Source organism: Rhamphochromis longiceps, linkage group LG22 (assembly GCF_057381845.1).
Source record: "Rhamphochromis longiceps isolate RC_006_pf linkage group LG22, R_longiceps_female_GT1.1, whole genome shotgun sequence".
NCBI classification, from domain to species: domain Eukaryota; kingdom Metazoa; phylum Chordata; class Actinopteri; order Cichliformes; family Cichlidae; genus Rhamphochromis; species Rhamphochromis longiceps.
In genome coordinates this window covers 20,012,806-20,027,623 of record NC_140577.1, presented here as the reverse complement: position 1 = coordinate 20,027,623, position 14,818 = coordinate 20,012,806, and the positions used below count along the sequence as shown (strand labels likewise).

General features: G+C 38.6%; 2 protein-coding genes across 4 annotated transcripts; both read right to left on the bottom strand.

Moving 5' to 3' along the window:
- Positions 1-7,610: 7,610 nt before the first annotated feature.
- Positions 7,611-9,018, bottom strand: LOC146643967 (lactose-binding lectin l-2-like). 3 transcript variants are annotated; one of them, XM_085396021.1, is made up of 2 exons: positions 8,931-9,018; positions 7,611-8,047 (listed from the first exon to the last, which is right to left on the bottom strand). In XM_085396021.1, the coding sequence occupies exons 1-2, from the start codon at positions 9,016-9,018 to the stop codon at positions 7,611-7,613; spliced, it is 525 nt and encodes a 174-aa protein (XP_085252147.1). The 3 variants fall into 3 exon arrangements, with proteins under 3 accessions (XP_085252147.1, XP_085252146.1, XP_085252148.1); XM_085396020.1 differs by having other exon boundaries at positions 7,611-8,071; positions 8,934-9,018; XM_085396022.1 differs by having other exon boundaries at positions 8,982-9,018.
- Positions 9,019-9,917: 899 nt separating this feature from the next.
- Positions 9,918-11,066, bottom strand: LOC146643966 (ATP-dependent RNA helicase DDX54-like). Its single transcript, XM_085396095.1, has 3 exons — positions 10,724-11,066; positions 10,520-10,633; positions 9,918-10,430 (listed from the first exon to the last, which is right to left on the bottom strand). Exons 1-3 carry the CDS (start codon positions 10,915-10,917, stop codon positions 10,163-10,165), a joined length of 576 nt encoding a protein of 191 aa, XP_085252221.1. The 5' UTR covers positions 10,918-11,066; the 3' UTR covers positions 9,918-10,162.
- Between the last annotated feature and the right edge of the window lie 3,752 nt (positions 11,067-14,818).

The window sequence follows — 14,818 nt, the reverse complement described above, 5'->3', positions numbered from 1 at the left end:
GCACCAAATTGTATTCAAAATTGAGCCACACTTATGGAGCTCCACAGTTCTTTTCCTGGTGTTTTGGTTGACATCTCTTGATTTTCCCATTTCAAAGAAACAGGCTCTGTGTTTTGCCTTATATGCATCCACAGCTGTGCCACCAATTTACTCACATGGACTCTACTGACCTATCACAAGCTTCTTCAGCTCAGAATGGAATCGTCTGGAGTTTTCTTATTAATTAACAATAAACTTAGTGTACATGTACTCCTAAATTTGATGAAAGTGATAAAAAATAGACAGCTCTGTCTCTCTTTATTCTGACATTTAACTAATTCAAAAGATATTTCAAATTTATTTATCCAAAACAAGTTTACTCTAAATTGATGTTGCACAGTAAAAAAAAATTTTGTGTTTTCCATAAAGTGTATGTAAATATCTGGTTTAAACTGTGAATATACTGCTGTGTATTGAAGTTCCTCTTGTTTTGCATAGAAAAATACTGAACAACATACAAAGCATAATATATAAAATACTACCAGAGTTTTTTTCTTTGAAAGAAGCCCCTTATGTCCATTCTTGTATATCAGTGCATTACTGAAACCGGTTTATTTAGCCGTGGAGGGAAACAACTGAAAATATGAAATAAACACACATGTAAGCTAAGACTCTCTAAAGCAGGGGTGTCAAACTCAAATACACAGTGGGCCAAAATTCAAAACTAGAACAAGGTCGCAGGCTAAAATTAATATTTATTGAAAAATATCTTCCTCCAGATTTAAGAATGAATCTCTTCTTATGGACTCAAACAAGTTTTGCTGAAAAACTGAATGTGGAACAAGCAAAGCTTAATACTAAACAATGTATATATTAGCTGTATAATACCAGTAGGCCAGCTCTAATAGTAATTTGGTATGGCTTCGCGGGCCAAATGTAATTAGGCTGCGGGCCAAATTTGGCCCGCGGGCTAGAGTTTGACACCTATGCTCTAAAGAAACAGCATTGTTGTTGTTCGGCTTTTCATTTCGCCATTTGTTGATTCACTTGAAGAACAAGTAACGTAATATGGGTCAAGTGATCAGTTTGATATCAATCTTTCGTGATACACCGTCATATTTACATTATTTGTACAGTAGGAATGATTTGTTTTGGTACCTGGTCAAACTTCAGTTCTCCTTGCCTAGCTCCGTTTCTCCAACAGCTCACTAGTAGCAGGAGCTGCCCCGCCCCGCTTAGTGTCTGAGCTCGGATCATACCAATATTAGGGGGGATTTACGCACAGTCGTAAATTCCCACAGTGTGCACTATGTGCTTCGAATATTGTGTGTAGTTTTTTTGCTTTATACAGTTGTCAGCCAGGCATCTAACTATGAAAAGATTACACTCCAAAAGACCCCGGGCTTCTGAAAAAACAACCCGGGCTTAAGCCCAGTAAGCCACCCCCCCGCTCCGCCACTTGTGTCAGTAGTATTTGGTGACCTACACAGCGGACTCCATTCCTCCAATCAAACATGCACAAAGAGAAAAGGTGAGAGAGGCTGTCAGCTCGGGAGTGCAGAAGGAGAGCATGACCTTCAGTAGCTTCAAGTGTTAAAGGATCTTTTAATTCCACATTAACGAGTTCATGAAGTTTTGAGATTTAAAAAACAAACAAACATGCATGTTTCTTTTTTAAATGACATAAAACTTAACAGAGAATTGCTTTTTAACGCTATATTTTAAAAGTACACTGGGCCATAGTTAGCAAAGGGTAGAAGCCGACACAGTTAAGCATCAAAAGGAAAATATGATCATCTACTTAATCTGAAGTGTTAACAGATCCCCTTCTGGAGATTATTTATAGTGCCAAAGTCAAATATGAAATTTTGTCCATCAAGGCAAAAGTTGAAATACACAGAGAACAAAGTGGCTCTTATGATGTTTATTAGCAGGTCTTTATCATAACTCTATGATTTAGGAGAAACCATCTAGTATGGGAAGAAAAAAATCCATATTATAATCCTACAATAATTGTTTTTGTATCACAGTATCTGATGAAACAAAAAACATCAGAAACATAAAAAAACATATTCTTGGAGTGTTTAACTAAAAGGTGCTAAAATGACAAAAAACACAAATAAAGCCCAAAGTAAATAAAGAAAAGATTAGCCAAACTACAGGACAGTTACCAAGTTGTAGCGTCACTTCAGAAGGAGACTAAGAAGGAGCACCCAGAGCCAGACTGAACAAGAAGAGGAGCAAGATCATGTTGGAGCTTTAAGTCTCAAAGTGTTATAAGGAGCTGCTCAAGCTTCTTTGTACAGGATTCCTGCAGAGAGTTCATGCTGCTTTCTTTTATAGCTGCCTGAGAGGGTTCTTTTACTGCTGGTGTGACATCAATGGCCAAACTGACCAGAACTCTCCACTGTAAACAACATTAAACACAAGCCAGAAAAGACCATTGAATTCCAACGAATACCGACACGTGACTGTGACTGTTTTTACTGTCCAATTATATTCTATTGTGTCATAAAATGCATTGATTAAGTAAACAGACAGGTCAGAGCTTTTACAGGAAGAGAAAAGAAGAGACTCCCGAGCTGCTTTAGTAAACAGAGAGACAACAAACTCTCTCCATGCAAGAGGATTTCTTTCTTTTTTGCGTCGATGCTTGGAAGATAACTCTGACAGCAGGGGGGTCTGAGATTTCAAAGGCATCTGAAGTCTTTATTTTTCCCTAAGAATCAGTAAGAAATGTAAATTCTATAGAAATACACATACAGCTTATTTACTTGATTTTTATCCTATTGGATGCAAACAGCTATTTTACTTTTCTGTAATTTATTAATATCTGATCCTGACAGGACACATATTGCTACTGTCTGACCTTGTACCAAATTTGGAAGAGCCTATAAGCTGAAGTGTTTTTATTCACTTGTTCTGAGCCCATTAAAAACCACCAAGGCTGCAGCTGAAGGGATAAATCTAACAAATTTTTCACCCCCAAACCTACAGTGACAGGTTTTGGGGTGCTTCAGAAAACTTCATTTTGCAATAAGTAATATGTACAGTATATACAAAAACAACTATTCTAGACCTTATAGATAAACAAACTTTATCACACATTACACAGCCAAACACTCTGCCTGTTTGGAAGCTGGAAGTTGGAGGGGCCATGCTGGTCTTGATGGGTTCCAATTTATAGCCAGCCCCAAACTAATTTTACATCATGGGCCACATACAGCCCACTTTGATCTTAAGTGGGCCAGACCAGTGAAACTCCCCTTTCTGTCACTGTAAAGAAGTTACTTTTTTTTTTGTTTTTTTACTGTTTTTCTACATGAAAAGAAAAGGCTGCTGTGACAAAGAAAGAACCCTGTTAGCACAACTCTTTGGACATAAATTGTAAAAAATAAACATGTATAAAATTAAGTTTTGGGAGCTCATTAAATAAAAAAAAAATGCATAAATCAAATAAACTAAAAATTATGGTAGCACCGAAGAATCACAGTGTAAGTAATTTCAATGTCATGAACATCATTTTCTGAAGTTTACCTGCTAATCTTTCCATTTAGGAAGCATAAATATTGTGAGTCCATTTCACATGCTTTGGTGCAAATGACACTGACAACTGGCAAAAGATTATCAAAAAGGGAGTGATTTTACAAACTGTTGCTCTCTCCTTGTCCCTTCTCACGGATTTTCTCTAGTTTTGCTTTTTTTTAGTGTCCTTATCACTACTGGTAGCATAAACAAATGCTACAAGCACATTCATGTTGCAAAAGGCACACCAGTTTGTGTACATTCTCTTTGTTTCCATACAGTAGGTGAGTGGTCCTGTTTCAACTGGTGTTATAGTCAACATACTGGGAGGAAAGCAGGTGGTGTTTTATCCATAGTTAACTGATTAAAGTTCCCAGAGATTAACACAAGCACCTCGGGATTCTGCAACAGTGGAGTGGATGACATTACTCACAGTCTCTGAGTCAGATTGGAGGAATGTAAACAATTACAACAATATTCAATTCAATTTCAATTCAATTTTACTTGTATAGTGCCAAATCACAGCCACAGTCACCTCAGGGCACTTTATGTCACTGAGGAAGCCAAGAGAGAGGTACAACAGTGTGTGTGAATTCTCTGGGAAATAATAGGGACACTGATTTACAGCCAGAAAGTCAGTGTTTGCACACCCAAACATGCTGTTGCAAGAAGGTCTGCTGTGAGTCCCAGGCACAGTCTCAAGAGTGTGTAGAAGATACCAGGAGAAAGGCTGTTACCTGAGAAGAGCATCAACACACCATCAACAACCTTTATTTTCCTGATGAAAACAAGATGATAACTTAAATAAAACCTAATGCACGAGGAACAAATCTATGATGAAATGTACTGACACTTTAATAAACAATAAAATAAAAATAAAAAGAACTAATCTCCTTGTGCAGTAAGGTTAGATGTGCACATTTAATCTGCTGCTGTTAAAGCAGAAGGGAGGGAAGATTTAAAGTCAATGTTTGGTATGACTTCAGTCTTCTGGAAAGGTTCTCCAGATTTCCTAAAGAACATTCAAAGCTAATTTTTTTAGGTGTTAACTTTACAGATGGCTGTAGACACTCATTGTTGCACCTCTCTCTTGGCCTCTTCAGTGATATGCTTCTGTGTTGTTTTCTTTTTAGAATGAAGCCAAACAATAAATCTTGATAAGATTGAGTTATTTCTGGTAATGACAAAGATACAAGTGGATTTTACCCATTTGCATACTGATTAAACTTGTAAAGGATCGCTGTGGGGCAGGCAGGAGATTGGACCCAAAATGGAAGACACACAACACATGGGAAATACAGCTTTATTTGGTGACTCAAGGAAAAGATACAAACCTAAACACAGAGAGGGACACAAGGGAAGACACAGCATGAAGGAGGATGCAACACTGACACAGAGAAACACAGGGCTTAAATACACTGGGGAATAACGAGGGGAATGAGACACGGGAGGAGAGCACAGCTGAGACAAATCAGACATGACGAGACAAGGAAGCAAAGCAGAATACACTTACATGAGACACAAACCTTCAAAGTAAAACAGGAAGTACACAGAGACAGCCTGGAGGGAGAAAGAGAACATGGGGGAGCACATGACGGGATGAGGAAACACAGAACTCATGGAGTGGGAACAAAGCACAATACTCACATCACTATATCCACTTAGACACACAGAGGGAGACGGGGAGGTCATCTACGCAGAGGGAAACCTATTAAATACACAGGAAACTAAACAGAGAAAACAGGAAACCTAAGAACACTGGACACTATGGAATAAACTAAGATACAAAGAGAACCTTAAACATCAAACATAATACAAAAGACACAAGGAACTCAAAATGCTGGGTCGAGAGACCCAGGATTCTGACAAAACTGGGGTAACTGCCATAGCTGGACTGGCCATCGGGCATACCGGGCATTTGCCCCGTGGGCCGATGGTGATTTTTCGTTTTTATGGGCTGATGGGTTTTGTTTTTTTTGGGTTTTTTTGGGTTTTTTTCCCGTAACGGTATAAACGCTGAAAGGTGGTGGATTGGCCAGATGCTGGGAGATGTGTAAAAATAACTCAATTGTTTGGTGGTGGCTATTGTGGAGCTTCCACAGATTCAGTAACATTAGCAAGTGGTGGAGGCCAGCAGATGCAACACGCTGGCAGGTGGATGATGGAAAGGCGGGAGGAGCAGAGACCCGAGGCGGTGAACTGAACTTCAGGTAAGAAGTTATGACCTGCAGTCTATCTGGGTCAGATATGAACCAAGTTTAGGTGGAGTTTATTTTCGTTATGCTGACCTTTTACAGTCAGTTACAATAACTCGCACTGCGTACTAGCTAGCATGACAGAGTTTCTATACAGCTGGGCGGGTGCTTTGATGTTACTGATGTTGAACTTGTTTTATCTTATTTTGTTCATAAGGTTAGTTAGTAGAGTTGCCAACCATCCCGTAAAAAACGGAATCGTCTCGTATTCAGAGAAAATATTGCGCGTTTGGTATTGAGGTGAAAAGGAACCCAGTTTGTCCTGTACTTCAGCTACAATGAAAAAGACACAAAACTGGAGTTATTCTGTGTCTTTGCTGCACAGCTGCCTCTTCTTCATTCATTCTCCCCCCTCCCTCTCCTGTTTCTGCTTCAATCATGAAACTGATCAATGATCAGCTGATCGGCTTTTCTCTCTTGTTTGTTTATCGCCCACTTTGCGCCAGAACGGGGAAACCGGCGGATGTCGCGCTAAACAACAGCAGCACGTTTAAGCTTGATCAGCTGTTGTTAGAATTTATTTAATATTAATTCCTAGTATCAGCTGATGTTTGCTAGAGCCACAGCTGTAAAAGCTGCTGGTCATGATGTCTGGATATCTGGTGAGAGGGAAACATGAAGATGAAACCAGGAGATGTCCTTACTGGATCATCAGAGCTGAACAGGTGATGGAGAAACAGGTTTACCTTTTAGGTGACATGATTGAGTTGAAGGGAAGTTAGGAACTGTTTCTGAGACACAAATAACACCAGGATCCTTTTTTTATGTAGCTGACAGCTGGTAACTGTGCAGGGGCGGGTCTAGCAAAGTTTTGCCAGGGGCCAGGTAGGGCATTAACAGGGAGAGGGGGGCACAAGGAAATACTTTTCTTTCTTATTCTCATTTAAAATGTCTCGCTTTTAACAAATAATTATCTGAATCTTACGTTTTCATCTGATGTAAAATGTATAGAAATCCATTATTGTACATAGTAATTTTTTTTAGGGTCCCATCATAATTTCTTCAGAAGTAGCTAAGTACTGTATATGATGCCAGTATTTTCCCACATTTTCTAGATACTGTACCAGTACTGGGTGTAAAATGCCATCAAAAAGTCAATTAGTTTTATTCTTTCTCACCTGTCTTTCTATCTCCTTTCACTTTTTAAAGGTTGCCATGTTAGAAAAAATATTTTGCCCTGCCATGCTGTTTATTGATGTGGCAAATGAATGGTTTATGAAAATATATCTAAATCTGTCATCAGTAATCAGTAATGATCATGTCTCACCTCTAGTCTTCTCTGTCTTAATTTCAGGTTTTCACCATGTGTAGATAGTTCAGGAGGTTAACTCGACCAAGCAGTCTACTTTCGGGTACTGTTTAGAATACCAGAATAGGAGGATGGTGTAGGTTTAAGTTTAAGATACATATATACCAACAAGACAGTGTACATCACTGTGACAACAGCGTTTGTTTTCATTCAAAGGATTTATGGTTTTTCCTATAATACCTGGTGGGCCGGTCTCTAGTCAAAATGCCTGGGCCGATTTTTTGTGCAGTCCAGCCCTGGTAACTGCTGTCGCAGGGCATGTGCTTACATGTTTTGTCACATGCCTCGCAACCCCAGAGACACACAGTGGATTTACTGATTATGAATTTTCATTATAACTTTTCATTCCTTTTAATTTAGAGCAGTGTTAATAACTTATGTACCAACAAAAGTCTTTGCGATGAGTAAATATCCCCTTGCCAGATGCCAATTGTTGATTCCAGATTCATGAAAATCAAGTTTCTAGAAATTTTGTGACTTTTGCAAAAACGCATAAAGACAGATAGCATAAACAGTGAAGGTTTACATGTACAGTTCAGTTTCTAAGGGCAGTTTATCCGTGTTGCACAAACAGAAGGTAAATTGAGAGAACACTGGTGATCATTCCACTTATTTAAGTCACCGATACTGTGAACACAGTGTTCAGTTTTTCCTCCAAGTCCGTTGTTTGGCTCACCAGCATTCCAGTGGGTGAAACTCACTGCACAACCATCAGACCACATCCATCTGCCTTCTTTATGGAGGTCACTCAGTCCAATCCAGGTGTATCGCTGAGCATGGTCAAAGTTCTTAATTAATGATTTAACAAACTCCTCTTCCTCCTGGCTGTAGATAGACACCAGGTTGGCTCGCTGTGACACACAGTAGAGCTCTGCATCAGCCCAGCTCATGTGTGTGGCCACATATTTGTAGCAGCGGCCATTGAAACTGTACCAGAACGGGGGACAGCTTCCACGCAGTAGTTTAACTCTGTGGTCATCTGAAGAAGACACAGCAGTCAGAACTTGATGAAAAACAAACAATAACTGTTTTTGTCAGTATAGCTGAATTTTTTTTTTTGATGTACCCACTAAAGAATATGAGAAAAGCACATCTGCATAGTTGACAGTGAAAGTTAAAACGTGGAGATAAGTAAGTTGCTTTTTTATGTTTACAAGCAGGTCTTTATCATAACTCTACAGTATAGTAGGACCCATCTGACATGGAGAAAAAATATATGTTACAATGAAACACCAAGAATTTTGAATCGCTGACTGCTGAAACAGACACAGATGAAAATTTTAGTGTTTGACTAAAATCAAACTAAAGCCAGAAATAAAAAATCAAATTCCAAACACTTGAAGAAATGTTGTTTGTTTTTTGATGTATAATTTATATTTATTGTATCATAAAGGCGTCGTCAGCACAATGACTAATCAAACAGGACAGGTCAGAGCTCTAACAGGTAAAAACTCCTGAACTCCTGAAAGGTAGAAGCTAACACAGTTAAGCATCAAAAGGAAAATATGATTTCCATCCACTTAACCTGAAGTGTTGACAGATGGAGATTATTTATAGTGACAAAGTCAAAGATGAAAGTTGAAATACACAGAGAGCAAAGTGGCTCTTGTGTTTATTAGCAGGTCTTTATCATAACTCTATGATTTAGGAGAAACCATCTGGTATGGGAAGAAAAAAAATCCATATTATAATCCTGCAATAATCATTTTTGTATCACAGTATCTGCTGAAACAAAAAACATCAGAAACATAAAAAAACATATTCTTGGAGTGTTTAACTAAAAGGTGCTAAAATTACAAAAAAAACATAAATAAAGGTCAAAGTAAATAAAGAAAAGATTAGCCAGAGTACAGGACAGTTACCACATTGTAGCGTCACTTCATTGCCATCAGAAGGAGACTCAGAAGGAGCACCCAGAGCCAGACTGAACAAGAAGAGGAGCAAGATCATGTTGGAGCTTTAAGTCTCAAAGTGTGATGAGGAGCTGCTGAAGCTTCTTTGTACAGGATTCCTGCAGAGAGTTAAAGCTGCTTTCTTTTATAGCTGCCTGAGAGGGTGTTTTCACTGATCAATGTGATATCATTGGCCAAATGGAACAAAACTTTCCACTGTAAACATCACTAACACCGGGCAGTAAAGACCATCAGATTCTAAGAAAATTAATAATTGCTAAACAGCCACGTCCTCCTGGCAGACTCAGAGGAATGTGACTGTTTTTGCTGTAATTCTGCATTTATGATGTGATCAAAGGCCTTTTCAGCATAATGATTAAACAAACAGGAAAGCTTGTAGTAACAGAATGATAATAAACAAAGACAGAACAAATTCTCAACATTAAAGAGGACTCAGCACCCAGAGTCACCCAAAGAAGAAGAGGAGCAAGATCATGTTGGAGCTTTAAGTCTCAAAGATGATGAGGAGCTGCTGAAGCTTCTTCCTACAGGATGTTCAGATTCCTGCAGAGAGTTGGAGCTGCTTTCTTTTATAGCTGCCTGAGAGGGTGTTTTCACTGCTGGTGTGACATCACTGGCCAGATTGACCAAAACGCTCAACTGTACACAAAACTAAACATAAGCCAGAAAAAAAATCAAATTCCAAAGACATGAAGAAATATTGTTTGTTTTTTGATGTATAATTTATATTTATTGTACCATAAAGGTGTTATCAGCACAATGACTAATCAAACCAGAGCGTTCTCACTCCCGAGGCGTAACATGTCGACGTTTTGTCACGTCCCGCGTTTTGTCACATCTCCTTTCGCGTCCTGAGGAACGCGAAAGGAGACCTTCGGCGTTCTTATGGTACGCGGCGGGTTATGGCTGGGATCCAGTGCAATGACGCTCCCGCGGTAATAGACGTTCCAGCCCTGTATTCCAGCCCTAAACCTAACCTTATCCCTAGCCCTGACCATAACCTTATTCCTGACCTTAACTAGGACTTTAATGAAGTTAAATAGCGTGTTTCTAAGCGATTTGAATAAAAAGAGCGAACATGTGTAGATTCAGTCCAGACGGTTCTCATATTTCCTCTTTTTTCCGAGGTCGTCATTTAGGAACGTGGTGGGTAGCCGAAAACGTAATATGGTGACGATTTGTCACCTAGCGTAAAATGTTACGCTTTGGGAGTGAGAACGGGTTGGACATGTTGTCAAGTGATACAACATCTTCACAGTACAGCTTAATATTGTCATAGGAGTAGAGAAGAGGGTCATTGAGAGCAGCACACAGAGAAGCTTTTTGTTGGAAGGATACAAGTTCTTCCTGTTCTTCTTGTTACTGATAACCTGACCGCTGTCTGTTTTGATCTTCTTCTTCTGGTCTTCTTTTCCCGTTTCTCTCACAAAACGCTTCCTCTTACGGTCCCTAAAAAAAGAAGGGGGAAAAAAGACTTTAAATTATAGTTTGAAATGACCATTTGGTGGATACTGAGTCAAACATAGGGAAATTTGTACCATTTCATCATTTTCTTCTGCTGGTTAAGGCGATCGCCTTCATCTCCCATGAGATCAAGGACAGCTGAAGAGGCCTGCTGTTCAAAAGCACTGCCCTCTCCACCGAGACTCAACCTGTCGACGCATAACACAGGACAAAACAGCATAAAACACAAAGCCATTCACATTTTTTAAAGAAACAGATGCAACAGTTTAATGCCTCACCCTCTCTCAGAGTCAAAGTCTTTAGGTCTGTAAGGGATATAATACTCTTCATCTTTGCCTGACTGCCTCTTTTTCTTGGTCTTTGGTCGCTCTTCGCCATCTTCCTGCTGACCTCTTCTTTTACCACCTACCACTTCTGAAAACACCCCCTGGTGGAAATAGAAAGAATTACATGGTACAAAGTGACAAAGCATGATACAGAGATCCTACTATCTTCCTCTTCTAGTTTGTATACAACATCATCTACATCAAAACTGCACTTTATTTTGCTTCTTCTTCATCAGACAGCACAAACAACTTTCTCATTTTGACTCAAATATTGGTTTTGAATGAAAATGATGAAACAATCCTGGATGTTTATTCAACTTGTGAGCAGGTTTTCTAATCCACCGTACTATTATTATTGACACTAGTACATGTTCGTGCTGCTGGCAAACTAATACACTCAAGAACATATAGCAAAGCAAAAAAGTGAAAAGTAGGTCTTGCCTACATAAATAAACATAAGACAGTTGTGAAACTTTGACATAGTAACATCTGCAGTAATATTTACACCTGTGATGACATCTCACCAGCATTAGCCTTATTTTGAAACCAAGATTGTTTACACAGAGTTTGTAATTGCAGAGAAATGCTCCATTTATTTTGGTCATTTCATTTTTGAGCAGGAAGCTCACCTTTCTTGTTATAGCCTTTAGACGAATAGAGAGTTTTGCAATTAAATACATATTCTTTAAATAATGTTCCCTCTTATAAAAAGTAGGATAATTTAAAAAAAAAATTTAAAAAATGTATTATACCTCTATTACTTAGAAAAAAACCTGTTTTTTTTCTGTTGTCTGTTATATAACGTTAGTGATGCTCGTTTCAATTCATTTCTTAATCAGCTAAACAGGTCAGTTAAGAAACAGTCAAATATTAAGTTAAATTTGAAAACGGTTTAAAAAAAAATATCCCCATTCCAAAATGTCACATGACAATCTCATTGGCTCACGGAGTTATGATGTCACTACACGATCCTTTGAAGTTTTTCCTTAAACAGGGGTGACACACAGCAGTTTTTTAGTTCGTGTCTTCGCAGCATTTGTGTTTGCAGCCTTCACACGTTCACCACAGAAACTTTTGGAAACCTTTTCAGAGTTGTCGTGTACAACCTTCAACATGTATCCAACAAGACACCAACCAAGGCAAAAAGATTACGCCGCTTCTCCTTCCTGTCGTGGCCGGCCAATTTCCCCAAATGACCTCTTAGCCGTCCAAAGGGCATTACATGACAGTAAGAAGGAAAACTACCATCTCCAGAATAAAATTCAACAGATTGAAGAAGAGAAACTTCAACTGGAGGAGAAGTGTAGACAGATGGAAGCGCAAAATAAGAACCTGGAAGAAAGACAAAAACGCCAGCCCGACATAAATATTATTAATGAGGGTTGGGGAATCAAGTTTGGACAAGCCCGAGAGCAGATTGTCTTCCTAATTAAGGAAAACAAGCAAAAGAGCGTGGAACTAAAGGAGATGTCCATCCAGCTTAAAGACAGCAAAGCTACTGTTGAGAAGACAGAATGGGATCTCCAATATATGGTCCAAATGAATCGGCTGCTCCAAACAAACTTCGATGAAGCTGTGAAAAAAAATGAAGAAATCCTCCAACAGAAGGAAGAACAGGAGAAAAAGCAAAGAGACATGGAGCACAAACTCAAAGTCACGGAGGAAAAATACAGAATGCTGAAAGAGAAGGTGGATGATACTCTGCGCCAAAATAAAGACCTTCTTCACGAGAAAAAGCAACTAGAAGGGGAAAAAGAAAAACTGGACAAACAATGCTCGCACATGCAGAAAAGGATGGAGCAAATGGCGAGAAACAACTCCGAGCTCACTAAGGGGATATTGTTGGAATACAACAACTTGAAGCGCAAACACACTGAAATGCAGGCGCAAAAGCAAGAACAAGACAACATACATGACGACCTGCAGCGTACGCTCCAAGATATCCACAAAAGAAATGAGGAGCTACAAGACATGTACAAAGAAGTACAACAAAGAAACGCAGACATGCACAAGGACAAGATAATGCAGGAGGAAACATCCAAAGAGCTCAGGGAAAAGCTTGAAGAAAAACAAGCAACGTTGGAAGAGGTGGAGAAAACGTGCAAGAAGCTTGAGAAACAAAACAAAGAAACCATCGATGAGTTGAGAACCCTCATCCTGGAAAAAAAAGCTCTTGTAGAAAGCTGCATGAAAAAGAAGAACAAACGCTTCCGCTGGCCCTGGAGGAGGAACTCTACTGCTTCCTCAGCAGGTGTAGCCTCGTCTTGCTCCACCTCTGTTCACCTCCCCAACCAGTCCCGGCAGTTGACTGTCCCCTCCTGAGCCTGGTTCTGCCGGAGGTTTCTGCCCGTTTAAAGGCAGTTTTTCCTCCCCACTGTCGCCTAGTGCGTGCTCAGAGGGGATTGTTGGGGTTTTCTCTCCTCTACCTTGTTTCATTATTTACTTAACTTTTTGTGCTTACTTCATTTTACCTTGTTTCATTATTTACTTAACGTTTTGTTCTTACTTCATTTTACCTTGTTTCATTATTTACTTAACGTTTTGTTCTTACTTCATTTTACCTTGTTTCATTATTTACTTAACTTTTTGTGCTTGCTTCATTTTACCTTGTTTCATTATTTACTTGTTAACGTTTTGTTCTTACTTCATTTTACCTTGTTTCATTATTTACTTGTTGACGTTTTGTTCTTACTTCATTTTACCTTGTTTCATTATTTACTTGTTGACGTTTTGTTCTTACTTCATTTTACCTTGTTTCATTATTTACTTGTTTAACTTTTTCTTTTTCAACTTATTCATAAAACAATAAACCAATTGAATTTATCCTTTGAGTATTTTTCATCTTTTCATCTATAACTTTTTCAGACATTCATATCTGTCGTTTATCTTCTTCTTGAAACCTCATAAATGGTGAAGGAAAAATCCTGGAACATGGTTTGAAACACTGAAATTGTTTCAGCTGAAACCGGCAAAGTCATACGTGTGTGTGTGTGTGTGTGTGTGTGTGTGTGTGTGTGTGTGTGTGTGTGTGTGTGTGTGTGTGTGTGTGTGTGTGTGTGTGTTACTCTGTACATGAAACAACTTTGTAGAAAACCATTTTCCTGTCGAAACATTAGCAAACACAAACAAAGTGTTATTAACAAACGAATTACTAATATCCCTCTCTATGATAGTGATTTATTTTCTTACGGGATTAAAACTGTAAATTTTACCAAACTAAAGACAGTAATACAAAGTAATAAAACTTTTTATCATTTAGTTAAGATCCAACATCCATTCTTTTCATAGTTGGTTGCTACCACCAGAGGGCGACATGGAGTACTTTTACCCATGTAGAGAAACATAAACGCTCATATATTACACACGCACCAACATTTTACTGTCTATTACTACATCAGTCTGTTTACATTAAACTGATATTGATAAATAAACTCACAAATATAGCTTCATGAATTTGGTAACGTCCTGTAAGTCATATCGTCAAATGCTTTTGTTCCAAAATAAAAAGGCTGTTGAAATAATGATTGGTGTGGTTTTTACAGGTGAATGAGCAGCAGAATAACTACAGAGAATCTGTGAATACATGAATGACCTTTTGTAATATGCCTTTAGCCTATTAGTGCCCTGAAAGAGTGGAGATTTTACCTATTTTAGCAAAATGATCTACAAACTGTATGGGTGAATATAGGAGCTTGTTAACAGGTTAGCATGTCCAACTAACAGACAGGAAAATGAGCTATGTATTTTTTAGATATCATGTTATCAGCTGACCACTGAAAGCTCTTTCTGCATATATCTTCTACACGTTCTGTCTCTTGTCACGTGTGTGTTTATATTTAAATCATGTATGTTGATTATTTAAATATGCTTTTTCATTCATTTTTAAAAAATGTCAACAGCTGTCGTTTACAGATTCATTGTTTACTATATGCTATATATATATATATGAACATGAACAAAACTGAAAACACTGGGTCACCGACCCAGGAACCCTGACAATATGTATTTTACCTGGTTAATGTGTGTGGCGGGGCGTGGTCTGCAGCG